Source organism: Peromyscus eremicus, chromosome X, assembly GCF_949786415.1.
Source record: "Peromyscus eremicus chromosome X, PerEre_H2_v1, whole genome shotgun sequence".
NCBI classification, from domain to species: domain Eukaryota; kingdom Metazoa; phylum Chordata; class Mammalia; order Rodentia; family Cricetidae; genus Peromyscus; species Peromyscus eremicus.
In genome coordinates, this window is record NC_081439.1 from 85,192,980 (window position 1) to 85,219,017 (window position 26,038).

Consider the following 26,038-nt stretch of genomic DNA (forward strand, 5'->3'; position numbering starts at 1 on the left):
GGCGGCGGCTTCCGAGGTTTCGGAGAAGGGGACTGGGTGGCCGGCGGGTCCCTGCGGCCTCCACCGACCTTTGTGCAGAGCCCTTCACTCCTCGGGCGGCTGCGGTGGTGAGCACACCCGGGGACGGCGGCCACCGCGGACAGGTTAGCGTGGGGGAAGGGGCGAGCGCCTGAGTAGCCCATCTCCAGCCCGGGAGTCCGAGCCGGCCCATCTCCCACCATGTCCGACGAGGCGTCGGCCACCACTTCCTATGAGAAGTTTCTAACCCCAGAGGAACCCTTCCCGCTCCTAGGAGCCCCTCGTGGGGTGGGCACCTGCCCCAGCGAGGAAGCCGGCTGCCTGGACATCAGCGACTTCGGCTGCCAGCTCTCCTCCTGCCATCGCACGGATCCGCTCCACCGGTTTCACACCAACAGGTAAGGAGCACTTCCGAGAGCAGGGGCGGACTTCCCGCAGCCCAGCAGGCGGCTGGAGGACGCCGGGTCGCGCTCCTGCCCGCTGCTCCAGGTCCCTCGTGCGTGCGGGGCTAAGCTGCGAGCTGCCCCCTCCCCCATCTTTCTTTGACCAGCGCTCTTCCCAGCTCCTCCCAGTTTTCACCCCCTGCCCTCTGATTTTTCTTAGACCGGTTTTCCTGTGCCTTCTTTCTTCTCCCCCTTTCCTCTTTGGACTCTAGTGATTCCTCCCTTCCAGATCTTCTCCTTTACCTCTTCGTGACCCCCGCCCCCATCTGTACGCTGAGAATCCTAAACCCCAACTCTTGGTTTTTAGATTCATCTGCAAAAGTTTAACCCCTTTCATTTCCGGCACACTATAGAGTAGATTTGAGAGAGCCCAGAATCGATCTGTGGATCTTATGAAAGCACTTTTAACGCTCGAACCTCCTCTTTCTCAATTTTTAACCTCACCCTCAACCAAATTGTACCAGAGCATTAGAAAATTAGTCTCCCCCCCCCATTTTGCTTTGAAACCAGGATCTCTTGGTTTTGCAGTGAGGATGACCTTGGACTCCTGATTCCTGGTCTCTGTCTGTCTCCCAAATTCTGGGATTACAAACATTTTTGATGTCCAACTAAGCTTATTGTATTTTAATCGGTTCAAATTTATAATTTTCTTTTTGCAGCACTGTGGATTGATACCAGAGCCGCATGCATGCTAGACAATCATTCTGCCAACTGAGCTATACCCTTAGCCTAGAAACTAGTCATTTTTTTCTCCCTCCTTTGTGAACACCTTGCGTTACTTCTGTAGGCTATCCCAAAATGTAAACTCTGGAAAATTCCTTCCTAAAGCATACCACGTGGATTGCATCCCTGGTGAGGGAAGTAGAGCAAGTGTAAGATGGGCTGATTTGTACAAATAACTTCTTCAGAGGGCTCATCTAAATTATTTTATTGGAAGGCAGTTCTGAACATGCAAGCATTTAAGTGTTATACCTAATTTGGGCGATTTGGAAGGGGTTTTTAATTTGGCCTCAAAATGGTTTATTGTATTTTAAATTGTATGTGTGTGTGCGTTGGTTGTGGTATTAAGGCAACTCCACATAGTTAAAAGGGAGGTTTATTTTGTGGGTAACTTACAAGTAAGGGATAGGTAACAGGGTCTGGGAAAGGTGTTGTGCAGTCCAGCGGTGTTTTCTGGAGAACTCTGCTCAGTCTACCTCCACTGTCCATGATTCTGGAACCAAGAGAGCCGGCCCATCCGGATCTCGGGTCTTAAGGGCTCCTGTCTTGGCCCCGCCTTGTAGGCGTGACAGTTACCAAAGCCTCACATGTGGCCAGAGGTATCAGACTCCATGGAACTGGAGTTATAGGCGATTGTGAACAGCCTGTATGTGGATGCTGGGAGCAGAATTTAGGTCTGCTGCAAGAGCAGTACATGTTCTTAACCATGGAGCCATGTTTCCAGCCCCTCAACTTTATATAAACCGCGCGCGCTGCGCGCGCGCGCGCGCGCGCGCGCGCACGCACACACACACACACACACACACACACACACACACACACACACACAGAGGCTCGTAGAGTGTGGATAAGAGATGAGGAAAACAATCCATCTGTGGTTAATAGAAATAAGGAATCCAGTTCTGCTTTCTGATCCAAGTTTGCTATGTGTATTTGGTTACATCCATCCATATTTTGTGCACTTTCCCCTCCAATCCTTAAATCAATCTATTTTTTACTGTGTAACTCATGCATTTACATATATAATGAGATTTTAAATGGTAAATTCACAGTTTTGGGAAACAGTGTTATAGCTGAATAATCTAGAATAGCAGCACAACACATTTTAAAATGAGACAACAGTGAGTTTCTTATAAAAATTCTAAATCTCCATTGCATACTGAAGAAACTGAGGCTCAGAGAGAAAGACCAAGTATGAAATTCATAATTCCTAGTCAGGTAAAGGCCTTTCAGTAATAGACTATTCCTTTGGAGCCAGTGATAAAGCTTGGATTAGAACTAAAGGATCCCTGGGCATGGTGGTACACTCCTTTAATCCTAGCACTCTGGAGGCAGAGGCAGGCAGATCTCTGTGAGTTCGAGGCCAGCCTGGTCTACAGAGTGAGTTCTAGGACAGCCCAGACTGGTACACAGGAAAACTTCATCTTGAGAAAAAATAAATAAATAAAAAACTTAACATTAGATCATCTAGTTCTTTTAAAAAAAAAAAAAATAAATGGTCACAGAACTTTCTTAAACTAAGAGAAGCCTATTTAGCCCATGGTGTTACGAAATGCATGGAAAATTGACAAATTAAGTGTGCTTAAGGTATTTAATTTTTGAAGCACTAGACAAAGTTACCTACCCAGTAAATTTAAATAATTTCAGAGCTTACCATCTCTGGTGATTGAGAATAAGCACTGCCAAAATCTGGTGAGTAAGGGTAAGGGATTCGGTGAGACTTGGGACCGAAGAGATGGCTCCGTGGCAAAGAGCGTGCACTGCTTTCAAAGAGGATACAAATTCCGTTCCCAGCATCTGAGGATTTTGTGGTTTTTCTTTTACAACTTGCTCTCCTCTGTTATCACCCCTTAAGACATTTAAGGTCAAGACTGTTTTCCAGAATAGGGGCAGCCAGGGTGGGAAGGGGAGGCTCCTATTAAGGCTCCATTTTCTGAAGTCAAACATTACCTCTCCTATTTCCTGTCTGCTTATTTATTTAGTTATTTTTGTTTATTTCAGACAGTGTCTCATTCTGTAGTCTAGGCTGGTCTGGAACTCACTATGTAGCCCAGGCTGGGCTGGAACTTGAGACAGTTCTGTCCTGGTCTCCAGAGTACTAGGATTGAAGGAAGAGCCACCAAATCTGGATTGACTGTTTCATTTCTAATATCCCTTTCCAACCCAACTTTTCCCAAGACTTGGAACAGTAAGCAGGAATCCTAGCTATGTGTATTTTTCATCAGAAAGTAGGGTAGAAAGGAGTTGGTAATATATGTACAATGGATTTTTGCCCTAGATAACTTGTTTTTTATTATTATTTTTAATGTGTGTTTGTCTAGAGGTTTGAGATAGGGTCTCATGTAGCCAAGGGTGGCATTGAATTTGTGATCTTCCTGTCTCTGTCTCTCATGTTGAGAGTATAGGCATATATCACTAAACTTGACTCTTTTTTCTTTCCTTTTACTTTTTATTTTTTATTTTATTTTTTGGCTTTTTGAGACAAGGTTTCTCTGTATAACAGCCCTGGCTGTCCTAGAACTCGCTTTGGAGACCAGGCTGGCTTTGAACTCACAGAGCTCCGCCAGCCTCTTTCTCCTGAGTGCTGGGATTAAAGGCATTGGCCACTACTGCCTGGCTCTTTTCTTTGTTTCTTTCTTTCTGGTTTTTTTTGGGGGTGGGGGTGGGGAGAAAGTTTTATTGCTCTGTATCCTAGGCTGACCTGGACTTTACTATACAACCCAGGTTGGCCCTAGACTCACAGAGATCCTGCTTCCCCAGTGTGAGTCATCATACCTGGCTTGTCTTTCTTTTTAAATGTATTCACCCTCGGCAATGTTCTGCCTTCTTGCCCTTCTGCAAGATGATGTTTGAGGAGATCATATGCTTGTCTTTTCAGGGAGAAGCACAGTTACGTCATATATGTGGGCATGGTTTAATGTGGGGAGTTCTTTTATTTTGGAGTTGTATGCATCATTTTTTTTTTCTTCACATCATTTGCCAAGTCATACCACAGTCCATAGACCAGATATGAATAGTTGAGCGTGAATATTCAACTTAAGAGTTAGTCATTATAAAACAAACTTTATTGCATCTAGAAAGTTTGTCAGTGGTTAGATATTTGGTTTATCTTTATTTTGCTTCCTGTTTGTTACCAGATAAGAAAATGGCCAGACTGTTTAAATAAGGGCCTTGTGATGATGACAGTTCTGTGCCTTCTCATTTATCAGATACCAGGCTGTATCTCCAATCTCATTAACCCAGGGAGTTACAGTACTAGTACTAATGGCCTGTAAGATTGAATCTTGTCTGTGACCTAGGTTGCCATACCAGCAGTCTAGATTTGGGGAAGTAAATTCCATCACAAGTAAATGCCTTTATTAAAGAACTCACTGTCCAGATGTTGCGATGGCATACACAAGTGGTCTATATTACTTAGGATGCCAAGGTAGGAGAATCACTTGACACCAGGAGCTTGAAACAGGTTTGGGTTAAGTTACTCGACTCCATCTTAGTATTTATTTACCTTTTCCTGTGACTATATTTTATGATGTAATTGGATTTGTCTAGAATTTTGGAAGAATAGAATAAATAAATAGAGTAAATTTTAATAAGTCAAAAATGAGTAATTTATAAACAAAATGTCAGTGTTAAATATATATGCATGTTTAAGACATTTTCTTTTGGCGAGGTTTTTCCATTGTAAAAAGAGGTTTCATTTACCTACCTTTCTATCTCTGGTTTCCTTCCTACAATATTGGTAAGCCGTATAACTCAAATATGAGACGAAAGAGGATAATAAAACTACCTTCATCTTTCGGGAGAATTTGTCACCGACATAAACTGTTGTGAAAAGTGTATGGGTAAGGACATTACCTGATTTTTGTGTGCTTTCTGGCAGGATATGAAATGAGCTATTGAATATATCAATTACTCAGTTGGGCGATTGGTTCTTGCAGAACTAGAGATGGTTCTAGAGCCTCATGCATGCTAAGCAAATGCTCTACTACTATTGCATATCCCTTGTCATATTTTTAGTCTGACCTTACAGGATCTTGCTGAGTTACCAAGGCTAGCCATGAAGTTGTATTCCTTTCTATACCTCCTGAGCAGTTGCGATTACAACTGTGTGCCACCAAGGCCAGGCCCGGATCAGTTGTGAGATTTTATAACCACATATTTAGTCGCCACTTACCACAAAAATCTCAGTATCTGCTTTCTATCTTCTTTTTCTGTTTTCACTGGTGGGGATAGAGATATTTAGGGAGTGCACTTTAGCACTCAGCCACATCCCCATCTCCAGTTTTGTGCCTTTTATAGCACCTGCAGTTTTCCCATGTAGGCATCAAACTGGAGGTTCTTCAGGCTTGGGGCACTTTAACGTATCTCCATAGCCTCATGGGTTTTGTTTTTTAATTACAGTCTCATTATATTGTCCTCACTGACCTGGAACTCACTATGACGAAGACCAAGTTGGCCTGGGACTTGTGTTGCTCCTCCTGTCTCTACTTCCTGAATGCTGGGGTTACAGGCCTGCACCATGCCTAGTTCTTTTATTCTTCTCTCATGTATTACATCCCGACTGCAGTTTCCCCTCCCTCCCCTCCCCCCAGTTTTCCCCTTCCCTCTCTTCTACCTTCCCTCACCCCCATATCTACCCCTGGCCCTCCTCCCCTCAGAAAAGAACTTAGCTCTTAATTTTAATTTTTTTCTAATTTTATTTTTGACAGGGTTTTGCTCTGTAGCCCAAGACAGCTAGCCTGGAGCACACTGTAGCTTAGGGTCCTCTTGAATTTGCTGGGCTCAAACTCATACAGTACTCTGTAACTTGCTGAGTACTGGAATCACAGACATGAGTAAAAGCAACCAGTTTAATTTTAGTATTTAAATGTCTACTTATCAAGATAACCAAGTCTTTAGTCCATATGTACTCTAGAACAGCCTTGGGAAGAAATGCTGTTGGCTTTCCTCTTCAAAAATAAAACTAAAATTTGAATAGCAAGCTTAATTGTTAAAGTCAAACACCATAAATATTGGGACTTTTGTCGACGTTTTTCTCTTAAAGTTTTGGAGAAATTCTCCATTGACCATAATGTTATGTTCATAGTTAGAATTTTGGTGTTTTGCAGCCTTAGTGGACTAAAATGTGAGGGCTCGGGCTGGAGAGATGGCTCAGTAGTTAAGAGCACTGGCTGCTCTTCCACAGGACCATTCCCAGCACTCACATGGCAGCTCACAACCATCTGTAACTCTATTTCCAAGGGATCCAGCGCCCTCTTCTGGCTTCCATGGGCACCAGGCATGCATATAGGGCACACACAGACATGCCAGGAAAACACCCAAACACGTAAAAATAACTAAATAATTTAGAGGTGTAAAGGCTTGTGAATTTGAATGATTCCATGCTGAACACACACTGAACATTCATTGAGACTTCCAAACTATCAGAACACTCTAAAAGAATCTTACTTAAATTTTTATTGCAAAAGCTCATTATAGAAAATTGAAGGCACTTTAAAAAGCCACACATCTCTTTTCTCAGAGATAACATAAGTCAACATTTGGTTTCTTTTCATGTTTTTTTTCTGTGTACAAATACAGATTGAATGTTACTTATCTGAAATACTGGGATCTGATGTGTTTCTGATATGTGTGTGTGTGTGTGTGTGTGTGTGTGTGTGTGTGTATATGTGTGTGTATGTATGTATATATTGCAGTATTTACATACATAATGAGATATGTTAGAGATGTGACCAAAGTCTAAATACTAAATTTAAGTTTCACATGTGTATTGCAGACATAGCTTGAAGCAAATTTTATATAGTATTTTTAGTAGACCTTTATTTTGACTGTATCCCATAATGTGAGGTCAGTGTAGAATTTTCCACTCATGGTATAAAGCTTGCCTGCAGTTTTGGATTTGGGGACACTATAAATTCTTGATTTTTAGATTAGAGATGTTTCACCTATTTAAGTAAAAACAAAACAGGATCAGAGGCTCTCTCTATATATATCTATATATCGCTCTCTATATAGATATAGATACACATACACATATATAATTTAATTTACCATTTATTTTATTTTGTGAGCTGTTTATTGTAATTATGTTGTACTTTCCTGTTTTCCTCTCATGTGTATGTATGTGTATGTGTTCATGTATGTGAGTGCGTGTTTGTGTGTATAGGCTCAAGAGATGTTGACAATTGTTTTTGTCTGCTCTCCATGTTGTTCATTCAGGCAGGATCTCTGCATCGAAGCCAGCGTTTGTCTATTCAGCCAGTTTGTCTAACCAGCTTGTCCGGGGCATCCCTTGTCTCAGTCCACAGAATGCTAGCATGATAGGTGGACCATAATCCCACCCTAACTGTTCTGGGATTCAAAGTCTGCTCCTTGGGCTTGTGCTGCAAGTGCTTTAACCACTGCATCTTCTCCCCATTTTCAATAGATAGTTTGAAAAATATCATTATTGAGGGGCTGGAGAGATGGCTCAGAGGTTAAGAGCACCGACTGCTCTTCCAGAGGTCCTGAGTTCAATTCCCAGCAACCACATGGTGGCTCACAACCATCTGTAATGAGATCTGGCACCCTCTTCTGTGTACATAATAAATAAATAAATCTTTAAAAAAAAGCAGGAGCCGGGCGGTGGTGGCGCACGCCTTTAATCCCAGCACTCGGGAGGCAGAGCCAGGCGGATCTCTGTGAGTTCGAGGCCAGCCTGGGCTACCAAGTGAGTCCCAGGAAAGGCGCAAAGCTACACAGAGAAACCCTGTCTCGAAAAACCAAAAAAAAAAAAAAAAAAAAAAAAGCAGGAATTTTGAAGGACTGTCCCATTTAAAAAAAAAAAAGAAAGAAAGAAAAATGTCATTATTGAGATATACCGGGTTTTTTCATGCTTTGGGGGCATTTATTTTATCTATTTAAAATAATATTATTTGCTAGGCAGTGGTTGCACACACCTTTAACAGGTAGAGAAATCCTGTCTCGGGAAAACAAAAACAAAAAAATAACCAATAAAATGATATTATTTGTACATATTTGTAATACATCTTTTATTTTCCAAATTTCTATTTGGGGAAGGGAGTAGATTCCTAGAAGGGGAATTGTAAACCTCTTGTTCACATAGTACCAACTGCCAGAAGTGGATAAGTATTACTCACTTTGTTTTCTCTGCATTGCTTAAAGATAATAATAAGAATTATATTTGCAAGTTAGACTAGATATACATATTCAGAATTTAAAAATTTTTGATAGAGAAAGGTACTATTTTTTCATTTTGCCAATTATTTGTTTTAGCTGTGAATCCTTTTCACTTGCTGCTGATTTTTAAAAAAAAGGTATTGGCGTCCAAGAGGATCCATATTCTAGAGCCTTGCTATATACACACAAATCTGAAACCCTGAGGAGCATAGGAAGAGTACAAAAGCAAGCAACGGCCTAACTCTTGTCAGTGATTGACTAGTTAGATTGTTAAGTGTGACAGGCTTTTTGTGAAGAATGCTGTTATTCCTCATGGAGGCAAACAGGTTTCCACAGGATTTTTGCAAGCTGAAAGGCAATTCTAATTAAAAACAATTAGTAGCAGCTTCCTCTAGCACTGAAGATAGTATTTGGCACTTAGCTGTTACTAACAATTGTTGAATGGGTGAATGAACAAAGGTAGGGAGTGGTGTGGAGTCACATGGGATTGGAAGACAAGAAAAAATAGTTTGCTCAGTATATTGCTGCACCTGGGACAGAATTTCTGATTGCTATGTAGAGCTTTTATAGAAAGACCTGGTAATTTGGTTAATTCTATTGGGTTGTTTATTATTGTTAGTGTGTATGTGTATCCTTATTCATGTATGTGTATATGTGTTCATTCATACACAAAGTTTGATACCATGTGTCTTTCTCAATCACTCTCCACCTTATTTTTTAAATGACATTTAAAATTTTTATTTATTTAATTTATGTGTGTGAGTGTTTTGCCTACATGTATGTTGGTGTACCACATAAATGCAGTGCTCATAGTGTCCAGAAGAGGGTGTCAGAACCCCTGGAACTGGAGTTTACAGATGCTTCTGAGCTACCATGTGGATGCTGGGAACTGAGTCCTGGTCTTCTGTAAGAGCAACCACTGAGCCATTTCTCCAGCTCCTAATTTATTGTTTTCTTTATTCTTTGAGATAGGATCTTTCATTAAACCTAGAGCTCACTGATTAGGCCAGGCCAGCTGCCCAGCAAGACAGGCTCCTCTTATCTGCATCCTTCCATCACTGGAATTACATGCTCACATTAGTGTGCCAGTCTTTCTTACATGGGTGCTGGAGCTAAAACTCGTTTCCTCACATTAGCACCACAGGAGGAGCCTTACCAACTGAGTTGTTCCCCCAGCCGTATTTTTTTAAACGAGGATATTATCTACCTGGTAACCATGAGATAAAACTAAGTAATATTAGAAAATGTTTTAGGGTCTGGGGAAATAGCTCAGTTGCTAAAACACTTGCCAAGTTCAGTCCTCAGAACTCAAAACTTGGTGTAGCAGCCTGCACTTGTAACCCAGTGCTGGGGAGAGGGACACAGGCAGATCCCTGGGGTTTACTGGCCAGTCAGCCTAGCCTACTTGGTGAGTTCCAGCCAGCGAGACCCTGTCTCGAAACAAAAAGTGGATGGTCCCTGAAAAAAAATGACACAAGGTTGTCTTCTTGTCTAAATACACACACATGCACGTATCTACATAAACCCCTTCCCTGATACATACCAATATACAAGAAACAACAAAAAGGAAAGTGTTCTAGAATTCTTAGATGAATTTTATATTTATGAAGGTTGATTGACAGTTGCTCTTTTATTTATTGAACTAAATTAATTTAGTGTTTGTGTTTCAGTGCTTTAGAGTTTTTTACACTTCAGTTCAAAGGAAAATATAGCATGCAATTTTTATTGCCTAAATTTTTAAGTCGTGAATTGTTGTATTTTAAGGGTAGCCATAGAAAACAGATGAGGAATTTTTCAAAATTACATAATTCAAGAAAAGCTGGATTTAATGAAGGATGAGGAACAATCTAATAATAGACTTTTCTTCAGGAAGTCATTATTCCAGGAGCTTATTAGTATTGGAAATACTAGTTATTATTTTAAGGATTAATTTCCTCTGCTCTTGTTAAGGCAACTTAAGTATATGTCTGATCTTAATGATCAATAATATAAAACTAGTGGAAATTTACAAAAGTGTATATATATATCTATCTTATATCTTTGAATGTCTGAAATACTCATAAAAGCAGTAATGAAACATTAACACAAATAACAGAAATAGCTGATCCATATTTTTTCTTTGTTTTTGTGAAGCAGGGTCTCAGTATATAGTCCTGCCTGACCTGGAACTTGATATTTAGACCAGGCTGGTTGTGAGCCACCCATGTGGTTACTGGGAATTGAACTCAGGTCCTCAGGAAGAGCAGCCAGTGCTCTTAACTTCTGAGCCATCTCTCCAGCACCAGACACACATTTTTAAACACATTAAATGGTGGAGCCTGCCGACAATCAGCTGGGTAGCTGGATAGAGGCGTGCGGATTGAAGAGACATTGAAGAAGACAGAAAAGAGTTGAGAGGTCTGCCGGTCAATGTCAGACAGCCCCGAGTTTATTTCACAGCCAGCTTATATACAGTCTGGAAGGACAGAGGTAGAGCAATGCACAGCATAGGCATTCAACCACTATTTATCCTGCCTTGCGTCAAGGAGCAGGCAGTTTCTTTTTCTATCTCAGTGTACCTCTGGCTGGCATCAGCAGGCTGTGTCTAGCTAGATAGTGTGTTCCTTCCCATGGGCTAATCAGGACTTTCTCACAGCCCTTCAAGGAGACTCTGCCAGCTAATCAGGACTTTCTCATAGCCCTGGAGCAAGCAAGCTTGAACTCCATTGATTCAGAATAGACTTCAGATTCAAACTGGGAAACTGAGTCAGTTGTGGGCTCCCACAATTAAAAGCTATTTTATATATTTTAAAAATTTATTCATTCATTTGTGTGTGTGTGTGTGTGTGTGTGTGTGTGTAGGCATAGACACAATGGAGGTCACAGGACACCTTTGTGGGCTTCTCGCCTTCCACCTTTATATGGGTTCTAAGGATGGAACTCAGGTCATCAGACTTCCTTTCCCTCTGAGCTATCTTTTTTTTTTTAAAGATTTATTTATTTATTATGTATACAGTGTTCTGTCTGCATGTAACTCAGGTCATCAGACTTCCTTTCCCTCTGAGGTATCTTTTTTTTTTTAAAAAAAGATTTATTTATTTATTATGTATACAGCGTTCTGTCTGCATGTTTGACTGCAAGACAGACGAGGGCACCAGATATCGTTATAGATGGTTGTGAGCCACCATGTGGTTGCTGGGAATTGAACTCAAGACCTCTGGAAGAACAGTCAGTGCTCTTAACCTCTGAGCCATCTCTCCAGCCCCCCCTCTGAGCTATCTTACCATCCCAGAAACCTTTTTGATTAAATGTACCATGAACCTTAGAATTACATATATTCTTTGATCCAGTAGTTACTGCTTAAGTAGCCTATCCTAGGAGAACTTTCCTTTGGCTAAATATTTATAAACAAAAAAGCTAATTTCATCTGGATTGATGGCACAGGACTGTAATCTCAGCTATTGGGAAAGCTGAGGTAGAGAGATTGCAAGCTGAAGACCTTCCTGGGCTACAGAGTGAGTTCTCTTCTAGTCTATGCAACTTAGTGAAATCCATCCTTAAAATAAAGGTATCAAAAGACAGCCAGAAAGCCAGGAATATAACTCAGTTATAGAAGGTTTGTTGGCCTGTGTGAATCTCTAGGTTCAGTTACTTGTACTACTGCCACACAAGTGTACACACACACACACACACACACACACACACACACACACACACGGCTCATCTCAATATTATAAAAAAATGGAAATAGCCTACATATTTATTATTGAGAAAATGAATAAATTATGATGTATTCAGTTCTGTTGACTACTATATGAGATTGAAATGCTTTCATACAATACACAGGTTGAACATAATTTATGGAAAAATCCCTAGTCTAGAATTTTTTGAACACCATTACCACTGAAGTAGAAAATTCCATTCTGACTTCATATGATAGGATGTAGTCAAAATGTAGGTGCATTAAAAATACTTTATATTTCACTGGGTAGTGGTGGTGCATGCCTTTAATCCCATCACTCAGGAGACACAGAAGCAGGTAGAGGCAGGTGGATCTCTGAGTTAGTTGTACACAGAAAAACCCTATCTCGGGAAAAAAAAATACTGTGTATGGCCCTGCAGGTAAGGGCACTTAGAATGAGCCAAGGCTGATGACCTGAGTTCTGTCCTAGGGACCCACATGGTGGAAGGGGAGAACCAACTCTCACAAGTTGTCCTCTAACTGAACACACACACACACACACACACACACACACACACACACTTTAAATAAACATAATAAATACACAGTGTATAAGACTACCTTTACGTTATGTGTATAGGGTGCATGTTGAAAATATGTTAGTTTATTTTTATGTGTGTGAGTGTTTGGAATTCATGAATGTCTGTATCATGAGTGTGCCTCGTATCTGTAAAGGCCAGACAGTGCTGGACTCCCTGGAAGGAGTTACAGATGATTGTGAACTGCCATGTGAGTGTTGGCAATCAAAACAGGTCCTCTGGAAGAGCAGCCCCACATAAATTGGTTTTATATTTAGACTTGGGTCTCATCTCCAACATATCTTAATATGTATACATACAAAAAAATTCCAAAGATTAAAGAAACATTTGAAATCTTAAAACACATCTAGTCCCAAACATGTCAGGTAAGATATATGTATGGTTTACTTAAAATATTTAGTATATAATGAGTGGTAAGTGAAAGTGGGATACTAAAATATATGGGCACGTGGGAAAAAAGCACCAAGAAGCTAAAGTAGTAGGTCTTGCTGGATAGTGTACTAAATATGTTAATCTTCTTCAAACACTTTTAGAGTGAGGCTATATAACATTAATAAAAGTTCTTTAAAGGGCCAGAGAAATGGCTCAGTGGTTAAGAGAACTTGCTGCTCTTCCAGAGAACCTGAGTTCAGTTCCCAGCACCCACGTCAGGTGGTTAACAGTGGCCTGTAGCTCCAGCTCCAGGTGTCTGACACTCTCTTCTGCCCTCCATGGGCACCTGCACACACAGGGGTAGAGCAAGGGAGGGAGAGAGAGGGAGGGGAGGGAGAGAGGGAGAGAGAGAGAGACAGAGAGAGACAGAGACAGAGAGACAGAGAGAGACAGAGACAGAGACAGAGAGAGAGACAGAGAGAGAGAGAGACAGAGAGAGAGAGAGAGAGAATGAGAATAATCATTTAAGAGGCACTTGAACTTCTGTCTACTTTGTGTTCCTCTTGTTTGTGTTCCTTTTGTCTGGCCTGAAATGGATGACCTCATTCTTTAATAATAGTAATAACTGCCATGTATTTAGTGGGTTTTTTGTATGTGTTAATTTTCTGTATGTGTTGTGATCTAATCCTCACAGTAACCAAGCCATCTCTCCAGCCCTTAGTATATTTCTTTAAAGGGTAAAAGCTTTAAAAAATACACTACCCTCAGACTACAAAAGACATTCTTCACAAATATCATAAGTGGGTTTTGCTCATGCCTTCAAATTGTGTGAGTTCTGGGATTCCTGATGGGATTTTTCTTGTGGTTTTGAAGGTGGAACCTCACTTCTTGTGGGACAAGTGTTGCAAGCTCGGAATGCAGCGAGGAGCTATTTTCATCGGTTTCTGTGGGAGATCAAGATGATTGCTATTCCCTGTTGGATGATCAAGACTTCACTTCTTTTGACCTATTCCCCGAAGGAAGTGTCTGCAGCGATGTCTCCTCCTCTATCAGCACTTACTGGGATTGGTCAGATAGTGAATTTGAGTGGCAGGTAAGGATTTTTTTCCTTCTTACTAACATTGTAACAAAGTGGGTTTTGAGTGGCAGGTAAGGTCCCCCCCCACACACACACACTTGTTAACATCATTATTAAATAAGTCAAGGTGTAAATTCTTCTTTCAAATTTTTCATTCCTACCTCCAAGTATTTATGTTAATTTTTAAAAAAGATTTACTTGTTTATTATGTATATAGTATTCTACCTGCATGTATGCCTGAAAGCCAGAAGAGGGCACCAGATCTCATTATAGATGGTTGTGAGCCACCATGTGGTTGCTAGGAATTGAACTCAGGACCTCCGTAAGAGCAGCCAGTGCTCTTAACTTCTGAGCCATCTTTCCAGCCCTTAATTTTATTTTTTACATGTGCCAGTCACCTCTTATTGGACATTAATTCTCAGGATATGAAAAGATTCAGTGTAATTTGAATTCTTCATGATTGGGAGCTGGCAGGAAGTCATGTTAAGAAGTACAGAGTGTCTTCTATTCTGGTTCCTTTTCAGTGGTACTTGTACCATTGCTCATAATTGAGTTTCTTGTAAGAAACATAAGTTGTTAGCTCCAAGTAGATGAAACACACATAAGCTATAGGTTAGCACCATGCTAACCCTAGTGATGGTCTCTTTGCTTGTGCTGACATTCTTTTTGTAATACTGCTCATAACCAATCTGAAATGCTTCAGCAATGACTTTGGGGATGAAATCCTACATCAGTATCCAGTATGGCAGCTCTCCCAGTTTAACATCCAGGGCCTTCTTTGCTTTCATTAGTATGACTGATGCCACCTTGGAGTTTTGGTGAAGTCAATTTTTTTTGCATTTTTTTTTGAAATCTTGTCGTACAGTTATGGAATGGACATTCTATAACTTTGCTATTACCCATTTTAGAATTCTGATCCCACAGTCATCCTTTTGTAGATTTTCATGTATTAAATACCTAGTACTTTACTATGCAAATATATTCTCCCTCCTTCATAATTGATAGCATTCATGTGCTTCTAGACACATATCAGATTATGTTAGATATCAAATATGATAAACCATTTCTATCAAAGGCATGTAATTTTTGGTTCTCTTAGCAGAAGTACACTGTAGTTTATCAACTTATATGCTTTTTATATATAGATGTTTTTCTACCTACAATAATTTTTTTCTTCTTGTGGCTTATGTAATATGTAAAATGTCTTTGTGGCAAGATGCTTGAAAATACTGCATTATAATGAGTATGATATATCAGAAAATGTGTGTTGCTTTATTGGAGCATCCATTTTATGATTGTAAAAAGAAGCTTCCCTTGCATATAGTACATGTTTTATTCAACAAATAAACTTGAATCCCTGCTATTTTTAAAGTCATCTAAATGTGGGAACTTATTTTTAAAAAGGGTTCAGACATTATTTGCATTAAAACTATTTTTATGAAATATCAAATAACATGGGGTGGTAAATTAAAAGTCTCAAAAACTCTTCTGGGTACCACTGTGAAGTGATGCTTTTACAGATACAGGTGTATGTTCATATACACAAAGCATGGATGTTCATATACAAATATTTCATTCAATATTTGTATGATTTTGTCAGATAATGGACTATCTCATTCTTTTTCAGAGCTATGTCCATCATAATGTTTTGTAGTTGCCTTCAGTTTTGTGTATATATGTGCTATAAGGAGTGCTACACTGAACTAAGAGGTTTTAAAGAGGAAAAAGTCATGCACCGCCCCAGTTTTGTTTTTGTATAATTTCAACTCTGTTCTACATAGAGATGCAAATATACTTCAAATCCATGTTTATTTTTTTAACCTTAAAAATCTTAGCATTCACCATTTAAGTAATTTAAAAACATACAATTTTATGCTCATTAATATACTCACAATGTTGTATAAGTATCACCACTAATTCCAGGGTATTTCTGTAACCTCACAAAAGGAACTGTATGCCTGTTAAGTACAGAGCTTCACTTCCTCTCTTCCTTTGTCATCTGGCAAACACCGATCTGTCCTATAGATTTATCTCTAAAATATGTTTTTTTTAATTATTTTTAGTGTGTGCGTGCGTGCGTGCGTGTGCGTGCGTGCGTGCATGTGTGTGTGTGTGTGTGTGCGCATGTGTGGGTTTACGCACCACAACATACATGTGGAGGTTGGAGAACAACGTAGGTGTGAGTTCTCTCCTTCTACTATGTGCATCCCAGAGATCAAACCTAGGTTCTCAGGCTGGAGTATAAGTTCCTTTACCCTCTGAGCTATCCTGCTGACTTTCGATGTGCCATTCTTTTTGTGTAAATGGACTTACACGATTATATATGGCTGTTGCATCAAGCTTCTTTTTTTTAAATTTTTTAAATTTTTATTTTGCAATACAATTCAGTTCTACATATCAGCCACGGATTCCCTTGTTCTCCCCCCTCCCGCCCCCCTCACCTTCCCCCCAGCTCACCCCCCATTCCCACCTCCTCCAGGGCAAAGCCTCCCCCGAGGACTGAGATCAACCTGGTAGACTCAGTCCAGGCAGGTCCAGTCCCCTCCTCCCAGGCCGAGCCAAGTGACCCTGCATAAGCCCCAGGTTTCAAACAGCCAACTCATGCAATGAGCACAGGACCTGGTCCCACTGCCTGGATGCCTCCCAAACAGATCAGGCCAATCAACTGTCTCACCCACTCAGAGGGCCTGATCCAGTTGGTGACCCCTCAGCCATTGGTTCATAGTTCATGTGTTTCCGTTCGTTTGGCTATTTGTCCCTGTGCTTTATCCAACCTTGGTCTCAACAATTCTCGCTCATATAAACCCTCCTCATTCTCGCTAATTGGACTCCCAGAGAACCACCTGGGGCCTAGCCATGGATCTCTGCATCCAGATCCCTCAGTAGTTGGATGAGGTTTCTAGCACGACAATTAGGGTGTTTGGCCATCCCATCACCAGAGTAGGTCAGTTCAGGCTGTCTCTCGACCATTGCCAGCAGTCTGTTGTGGGGGTATCTCAAGCTTCTTATCTGCTGTGCTGTTTTCAAGGTTCATCCATATTGTAGCCTGTAACAGTACTTTATTCCTTTCTGGGGCTGATCTCAGTTTCTCCATCTTGGTCTATATTGATGTTTATCTTTTTTACTTCAGCCATAATAGTGAGTGTGAAGTGGTGTCATATTGTGGTTTTGTTTTACATTTCTTTAATGACTAATGTTCAGCATCTTTTCATTACTTACATCATTTTTATATGTTCTTTAAAGAAACACCTATTTAAATCCTTTGCCAGTGTTTATTGATGTCTGATTAATTGTAAACCCTTTTTCTATATTTTTTCTTACTAAATATATATTTTATGGAATTTCCCCTTTTTTAGATTGTTTATTCACTTGAAGTGTATTTTACTTTAATAATACCCTTTGATAAACAAAATTTATTTAGACAAGATCTTGCTACCCAGCAGAGGCTGGCCTTCAGCTCAGGACCCTCCTGACTCAGTGCTAAATCTTTCAGGCTTCTACCACGTACAGCAAATGGTTTTTAATTTAGATAAGGTCCTATGCATGTGTTTTTTCTTTATTGTGCTTATGATGTATTAAAAAGTGCTTTACCCAAGATCATGAAGATTACCTGTTTCTTCTTAGGGTTTTAGAGATTTAGTTCTTATATGTAGGCCTTTGATGTATTTTTTTTTTTTGCACATGCCCCCCCCCACCTCAAAAAAACCTGAAACTAGGGAAAGCCTATCTGTTTTTCCTAGTTGGAAGGAAAAGCTTGCAATCTTTTCCACTGCATGTAATGTTGGTGTAATTTTTCAGTAAATGCCCCGTATGATAGCTAGAGAAGAATTTCTCTTTTATTCTCAGTTTATACAACTTCATTGCTGTGGGTATTGATTTCTAGTTGTTTTTTTTTTTAAATTCAGCATCATTTGCTAAAAAGTCTATTGTATTTCTCATTGAATAGTCTTGGCATACTGTTGCAAATGGGTTTATTTTTGGACTCACAATTCCATTGCCTTAATGCTGGTGTCTGTTCTTGTGCTTGTACAACAGTGTTTTGTGGTTTTGGAGCATGGAAAGCCACTAGTCTTCAGTCCGTGTTGAAAGCCCAAAACTGGCTTCTAATATCAGCAAAGGAATACAGCTGCAGGAATAGCAACAGAATTAGACAAAGTTGCTAGTAAAAGTGAAATCAAGCAGGCAAAAAGAAAGCTGCTTTCTTCTATCTTTTAAATCTTTCTCTTATCTGAACTGCCACCCACATTTAGGGTGGATCTTCCCACTTTAAATAATCCAGTAAGGAAAATTGATTCCTTATCCAGTCAATTTGACAAATAGGATTCACAGTCTGTTAGGTTTAGTGTGTGTGTCTCAGGAATACCATCCACATCTTTTGAGATACTGTCTCTAATTGACCTGAAGCTCATCAGTTAAGCTAGGCTGACTGGCCAGTGAACCCCAAGGATCTGCCTGTCTCTCTTTTTACATCCATCATGTGCTGCATTGTGCAATTGTATATGGATGGTATTGTGTTACCTTCCAAAGTATAAAATTTTCATGTAATGAGCATAATTTCCACTCTGTTGAATCCCCTATACCTATTATAGTGCCATATATGTATTAGAATTTCAAATACATATGAAAGAAATAGTTTTTAGTACTAAAGTTCTGCTCTTTTGGAAAATTCAAGGCCTAGAAATCATCCAGAGTCAAATACAGTTGCAATATCTAGAGACCCAAAAACCAATAAAAGTTGATGTAGCTTGTAATCATGAATATATTCTTTGAAAATTGCTAAGAAAAGATTTTACCTATTTTTTATTTCATTCTCCATATATTTCTTTTTTTAAATTTTTCTTTATTAAGAAATTTTCTACTCGCTCCACATACCACCCACAGATCCCACCTCTTCCCTCTTCCCTCTTCCCATCCCCCAAATCGAGGTCTCCCATGGGGAGTCAGCAGAGCCCAGCTCACTGAGCCTAGGCAGGTCCAAGCCCCTTCCCACTGTACCAAGGCTGTGCAAGGCGTCACACCACAGGCACCAGATTCCCAGAAGCCTGCCCATGCACCAGGGACAGATCCTGATCCCCCTGCCTGGGTGCCTCCCAAACAGTTCGAGCCAAACAACCATCTTCCGTATCCAGAGGGCCTAGTCCAGTCCCATGGGGGCTCCACAGCCACTAGTCTACAGTTCATGGGCTTCCTCTAGTGTGGCCCATGATCTCTGGACATCTTCCCATCATGAACTCAACGGCCCCCGCCTGCAGAATCCCTCTCCTCTCTCTCATTGCAGTCCCAGATTTTACCTATTTTTTGATTAGTATCTTAAAAAATATTACATTAAATTAATTTTAGAGGATATTTATATGCTTATCACTTTCATGTGACATGTTTTGGTTTTGTGGGTGTATATACATGTTCAAATATATCAAATTATACATTATGTAGTTTTTGTTTATCAAGTATACATTAATAAAGCTGTTTAATCCACTCTTTTTAGAGGCAATATAATAGTCTTGATACTTGTCTTGCTTTAATCGGATTTGATTTGATTTTTCTGTGTTTTGGGTTTAGGTTTTATTTCTCTTTTGTCTACACATTGTCTTCCTTTGTCTTATTTCCTTTTCTAATGTTTCTATTCTTGAAAGAGTTTTTGCTTTATATCAGTAGAATATTTTAAATTACTTTAGTTATTCTTATATATTCAGTACTATGCACTTGAGAAGAATTCATGGAATTATGTATCTTGAATAAAGTCAGTTAGTGGCAGGTCATTCAGGTCTCCTGTGATAGTGATCAGTACTGCTTACTCATCATGTTTTATGGGCTCTGATAATATTGTGGCTATAAATTAAAAACCTTAGTGACAAGTGAAACTTAAATTAGCATTTTAGTAATTCTTACTTATGATCTGTGCTTTTTAGAAAGTACATTTTCTTGGGCTATCTTCAAAGAGAATATCCTGACATTGGTCCTTTTTGTAGAAAATAGGTATGGTTCAGGATTGATCTACCTGAAAGATCCTGATTATATATTTACCTTAGTCTTGTATTGAAGTAATTATTTTTTTTTGACACATAATTTTCTATACCCTAGGGTGACCTGGGATTGGCTCTGTAGCTCTGGCTGTCCTCAGACTCCTAATTGCCCCTCTCTACTTCCTGAGTATGGGGATTACAGGCATGGGTAACCAACCGTGCGTGGCTAAAGTAGCTCTTAATTGATGTATAAAACATGCTTCCATTTTCAAATGCAGCTTTCAATCTCTTTAACCCCTGTACTTCTAACTTTTCTAAAGTTACCAGGCAGTGACATTGCCAGTGGAAGTGATGTACTTTCTGATGTCATACCCAGTATTCCCAGTTCACCTTGCCTGCTTCCTAAAAAGAAAAACAAGCACCGGAATCTAGATGAACTTGCTTGGAGTGCGATGACAAATGATGAGCAGGTAAATATGTTGACATTCTTAATTAAAAGTGTATGTGGAAAAAAGCTTAATTTCCTCTTTGTAGCCACTGAATTATGTGAATTGCTTAATAATTCTGAAATTGAATTTTAACTTTTTTTTCTAGGAAACAAATGAAATTATGACATCTTAGCAATGATCCTAAGAAATAATCAGCTTTCTTGGGCAAAATAATGCTTCTAATGTTTAAAACGTGTCATAATTTACATAGTAAAGGTCAGGTATTAACAATGATATTATTTGTTGTAATTTTTCTTCACATAGGTGGAATATATTGAGTATCTGAGCCGTAAAGTCAGTACTGAGATGGGCCTTCGGGAGCAACTTGATATTATTAAAATCATTGATCCTTCTGCTCAGATCTCCCCTACTGACAGTGAGTTTATCATTGAACTTAACTGTCTCACAGATGAAAAACTGAAGCAGGTATGTAAAGTAAATATAGATTGTTTACCTATTGAAGATGCCACCATCTTATAAAATGTAGGCTTACATAATCGTATGCATACTCATATACTATTAAGACCAGAATCACTGCCATGAGATGTAACATTAGAAAAAAATGATACTGAGCTAAGAGTTGTAGCTCAGTGGTAGAGTGTAACATGCACAGAGCCCTGAATTCAATCCCCAGAACTGCAAAGAAAAAGAAAAAAAATGACAGTAATATTTGAGAGTATATAGTTTTAAGAAGTTTTGTGTGACTCACATAGCAATACCTTTCTGGTGAGTGAAGATCTAGAAGCTGCTTTTAGTTATATAGGTCTTGAAACTTATTTTACCACTTAAAGGATGGCTGAACTAAGGCACAGGTTTGTGTTAACTCAGTTTACAGCAGATGAATTATCAGACTCAAAGTACTAATTAAAACCTAGAGTAATAGCACACTCTATAATCCTAGCACTTGGGATGCAGAGCTAGGAGGATCAGGATTGTCCTTGATTAGTGAGAGACTTCAAGGCCTGACTGGAATACATGAGATCCTGAATGTCTCAAAGCCAAAATAAAAACTGAAACCTCCAAGTTCTACTTAACAACATTTGCAGGTGGGCAGGCATCTGTGCTGAGGATTTGAGTAGTCTTGTGGACTAAGAGCCTGTGCACAGTGAAAGCTAAGGAACTTTTTCTCCTATGTGTTGAAATGCACACTTCCAGTCCCTTCCAAATAACATTTTTGTTGCACCTTTTCTCTGATGCATGCTTTAATTGAAAGGCTTTCAATTCTCGGCTTCTAGTGTGTTGCATTTAGCATTTGTGAAAAATCTCTCATTTCTCGCAACAGGGAGTATTTTTCCACATTTCAGCTAGTTTCTCTAGTATGGTAAGTTGATGTGTTACATTTAAAATCAGGTACCATTATCCCCCTCACTAAAAATTAGGGGAAAGTACACACTAGTCAGACATAAAATCATTAGTATACTTAACTCATCTTTAGTGGAAATCTTTTAAAATGTATAACCACATCAGTTTTATTTTATTGTTTCTGTTTAAGTGTTCTTTTCTTAAAATTAAAATTCTGAAGGCCAATAGAATTTGCTAAGTAATTTTATATCTTTAAAATACAGGCCTGTGTGTTTGCTAGAGTTTTGAACACTGCTGGTATTTTGGTCCTCCTTCTCCTCCCTTCTTCCCTGTCCTTCCTTTCCTTCATGCTCTTCCTCCCCTGCCTCTCTCTTGAGTATTGTTTTGAAACAGTTTCAATCTGTAGTCCAGACTGGCTTAGAATGCAATATTAAACTCAGGCTGGGCAGAAAGTAGTTGCAACCCTCCTGCCTCAGCTTTCTAAGTGCTAGAATTAATGCACCTGACTTGGCATTTATTTATTTCTATATTTAGATTTTTTTTTTTTTTTTTTGGTTTTTCGAGACAGCGTTTCTCTGTGTAGTTTTGGTTCCTGTCCTGGATCTCGCTCTTTAGACCAGTCTGGCCTCGAACTCACAGAGATCCGCCTGCCTCTGCCTCCCAAGTGCTGGAATTAAAGGCGTGCGCCACCACCGCCTGGCAGATATTCCTTATGACCTTCTACTCCACCTCTTTTATACATCTGAAGCACTTTGGGACTCTTTCAGAGTAAACGTACTGTGATTGTTTTTTTCTCCAGCATTTTGAGGATGGACTATGAAGGCGCAATACTTAACAGTGCTTGTCCCTGTGTCCGTCCTAAGGTCAGAAACTATATCAAGGAGCATAGCCCTCGGCAGCGGCCTGCAAGGGAGGCCTGGAAGAGAAGCAACTTCAGCTGTGCAAGCACCAGTGGCGTGAGCGGTGCCAGTGCCAGCGCCAGCAGCAGCAGTGCCAGCATGGTCAGTTCTGCAAGCAGCAGTGGCTCCAGTGTGGGGAACTCGGCTTCAAACTCCAGTGCCAACATGAGTCGAGCACACAGTGACAGCAACCTGTCGGCAAGTGCGGCAGAGCGGATTCGGGATTCAAAAGTAAAGTCTCTCATCAATACAAAACTTTACCTTTTAATAGCAAACCTTAGCACGCTTTCATTTAAAATCTCTTGCGAACTAAAAATTGTCCCGCTCTCTGGATGCCTGTGGGTTTTGGTTTTGATGGAACAAGCAGAATGCACTGCTGTTGAGGAAAGGACTCAAGGCTTATTAGTGCTTTCCAATACTCTTAACCCACAACCATGCCACCTTCAATCTTCTCTGATTTTTATGTTCATTTTCAGTAAGAAATATTGGAAATATGAAAATAATAGCTAATTCTCAAGATTGCAACTCACTACTGAGTGAATCTCACTATGTTGCTAATGTTGCCGCCTATTAGCTCCTAAAACTGTTGTGTGTGTGTCTTTGGGGTGTGTGTGTGTGTGTGTGTGTGTGTCTGTGTGTGTGTGTCTGTGTGTGTGTGTCTGTGTGTGTCTGTGTGTGTTTTCAGTGTTTTCTTGATGTTTTAACCTTAACTGTTCCTTGACTAATTAAAAAGTATAATAATGCTTTCTGTAATCTAGTTCTATTCTTTTGTTATTAAACTTGTTGTTGGGCACTTGTAAAAGAAAGTAGAAGTGTACATGGAATGGTTATGTGGCTCAGCATGGGAGTATGAATGGTTCCTTGCATGGCACAGAGTGGAGCCAATTTAAAGATGGAAAGGGAATCTCTTTAACTCTTTGGAAACCCAGTGGTTATCAGAAGATATGCAATGATTCCTTCCCCATTTTGTATTGTTTTTGTTTTGTTTTGTTTTTGTCAAAGTAGAAGAAACAGCCATCTTTGATGGTTACCAAGGGATTTCACCGGATGTGTGGTCATTCTCTTCTGGTATTAGTTTACCAGTGATGAGGATTAAGTATCTACTGGGTTCCTAACAGGCTTTTAAGATAGCATTTGCCTGATATTAGGAAGGTGTGATTCTTTCACAGCCATTGGAAGATTTTTATTACTCTGGTGTAAAGTGTACCTTGAAAGCATAAGCATTAGGGACTTGGGCAATATTTTCTGCATTTTATATTCAGTGTCGTGCTCCAGTGTTTTATTTTTGCTGTGTTGATGCCAATACACCCTAATTCAATTTTAAAAATACAATTCTTCACAGTATTTTGTTATCCATAGCTAGCCCAAATGATGAAGTATTAACCCTTCCTAGCCAAAAGAGTCACTAGTCAAATGCCATAAAAATAGAATCTTAATTTTTTTTTTTTACATCTAAGCCAGTGGATTACTTGTTGGTGTAAGAATCACTCTGCAGAGAAACTTGAACAACTCCGAAAATTTTAGAAAATAGAGAATTTAAGCCACAAAATCCTGGGCTGCATATAGCAATATCTAAACCTTACTGACTTTATACTTTTCGCTTTCACAGAAACGATCCAAGCAGCGAAAATTACAGCAGAAGGCCTTCCGCAAGAGGCAGCTGAAGGAGCAGAGGCAGGCCCGGAAGGAGAGGCTTAGTGGGCTTTTCCTTAATGAAGAGGTACTGTCCTTGAAAGTGACTGAAGAAGACCACGAAGCAGATGTTGATGTTTTGATGTAATAGGGTGAATTTATCAGCATTCTTCCTAAGCATTCTTCTGTCCTCCTTGGTTTACATGTATCTTGACCAAAAGTTTGGTTACGGTTGTGCTGATGTACCATTCATAATTTAGGCCAGTGGTTCTCAGAGGGTAGTCCCAGTACCTGCAGCTTCAGCATCACCCGAAAAGATGTTAGAATTGCATTTGAACCCCATCCCAGACCCACAGACAGTGTGGATTTGGGGCAACACTGTGTTTTAACCAATGCCAAGTTATTCTCGTGCACATTCTGATTTAAGAACCACTGGTAAATGTCTTAACTACTTTAACTTTATGGTGATTAAGTGGGCTTTTCAAAGACTAGTACATTTACAGTTTGTTGGATTTTAAAGTACAAGTAGTTTATTTTGTCACTATATGTGTAGGGTCTGCAATTCAGTTCCCTTCTTAATGATAAGATTTCTTAGTTTATTTTTTTTTCAAGAGGGCCATAGTATAATTATGAGTTCCTAGGGGCGAATCTTTTTTGAGGTGAGGGTGCGCATAAGGTATGCATTGCTGTTTACAATAGTGCCTTCATTAGGTTTAGTTCCATTTCCATTAAGTGTTAATGCAAAGGTATAAGAAAAGGCCCTAATCTTTTCCAATCAAATGTGTTTTTTGTTTTTCCATACTTTATGTCAAGTGAGAATTATTTCTGCAAGTAATAACTACTGAGAAAATAATGCTACACTAGCGAAATTTTAGACTTAATGCTGTGTTGATTAATTTTCAAATGAAGACTCTGATTAAGCAATGATACCAATCAAACTTTCCCATTTCATCCTTACATTTTAGGCTGTCAGATAATCTCTAAACTCAATAATTTATCTGTTTTTCTCTATCAAAATTGTTTTATGCAGCACATCTCCAATTTTTTATATTTGGTTTAACAGCTTACAGGCATGTGAACAGGTTAATGTTAAAAATTGACTGATAGACCACTTAGAGTTCTACCAAACTTCAGAAACTGCTGTGAGTCTGCAAAGCCGTGGAGTATAGAAAATACCTTTGTGGATTCCTAATAGGATTCTAAGTCTAAATGTGAAATCATGGAGGTTCTTTAATGTTTTCAAAGAATTCATTATCATGAACTTAGAAATAGTCTGACTCCTTTTCTTCTTCTATAAGTCTTTGAGCATTTTACACAGGCTAGAGAAGATAGAAACCGAGACTACTGACAATCAATTTGCTTTCTGATTTTCATTTCTACTATAGCATTTAGAAGGCAAACTGGGGCTGGAGAGATGGCTCAGAGGTTAAGAGCACTGACTGTTCTTCCAGAGGTCCTGAGTTCAATTCCCAGCAACCACATGGTGGCTCACAACCATCTGTAATGAGATCTGGCGCCCTCTGCTGTATACATAATAAATAAATAAATCTTTAAAAAAAAAAAAAAAAAAAAAAGAAGGCAAACTGATTGTGTAATGAATATTTTGAACAGACTATATAGAGTTCAGAGGTTTCAATACTATTTAACTTTAGTTCTTCAGAAAGATTAACAATTTAAATCTCTT

At 39.5% G+C, this 26,038-nt stretch overlaps 1 protein-coding gene across 1 annotated transcript; it reads left to right on the forward strand.

Moving 5' to 3' along the window:
- On the forward strand, positions 1-25,741 carry Fam199x (family with sequence similarity 199, X-linked). The gene is made up of 6 exons (XM_059250807.1): positions 1-416; positions 13,866-14,085; positions 20,354-20,503; positions 20,786-20,947; positions 22,687-22,953; positions 24,332-25,741. Exons 1-6 carry the CDS (start codon positions 220-222, stop codon positions 24,500-24,502), a joined length of 1,167 nt encoding a protein of 388 aa, XP_059106790.1. The 5' UTR covers positions 1-219; the 3' UTR covers positions 24,503-25,741.
- The last annotated feature ends 297 nt before the right edge of the window (positions 25,742-26,038 follow it).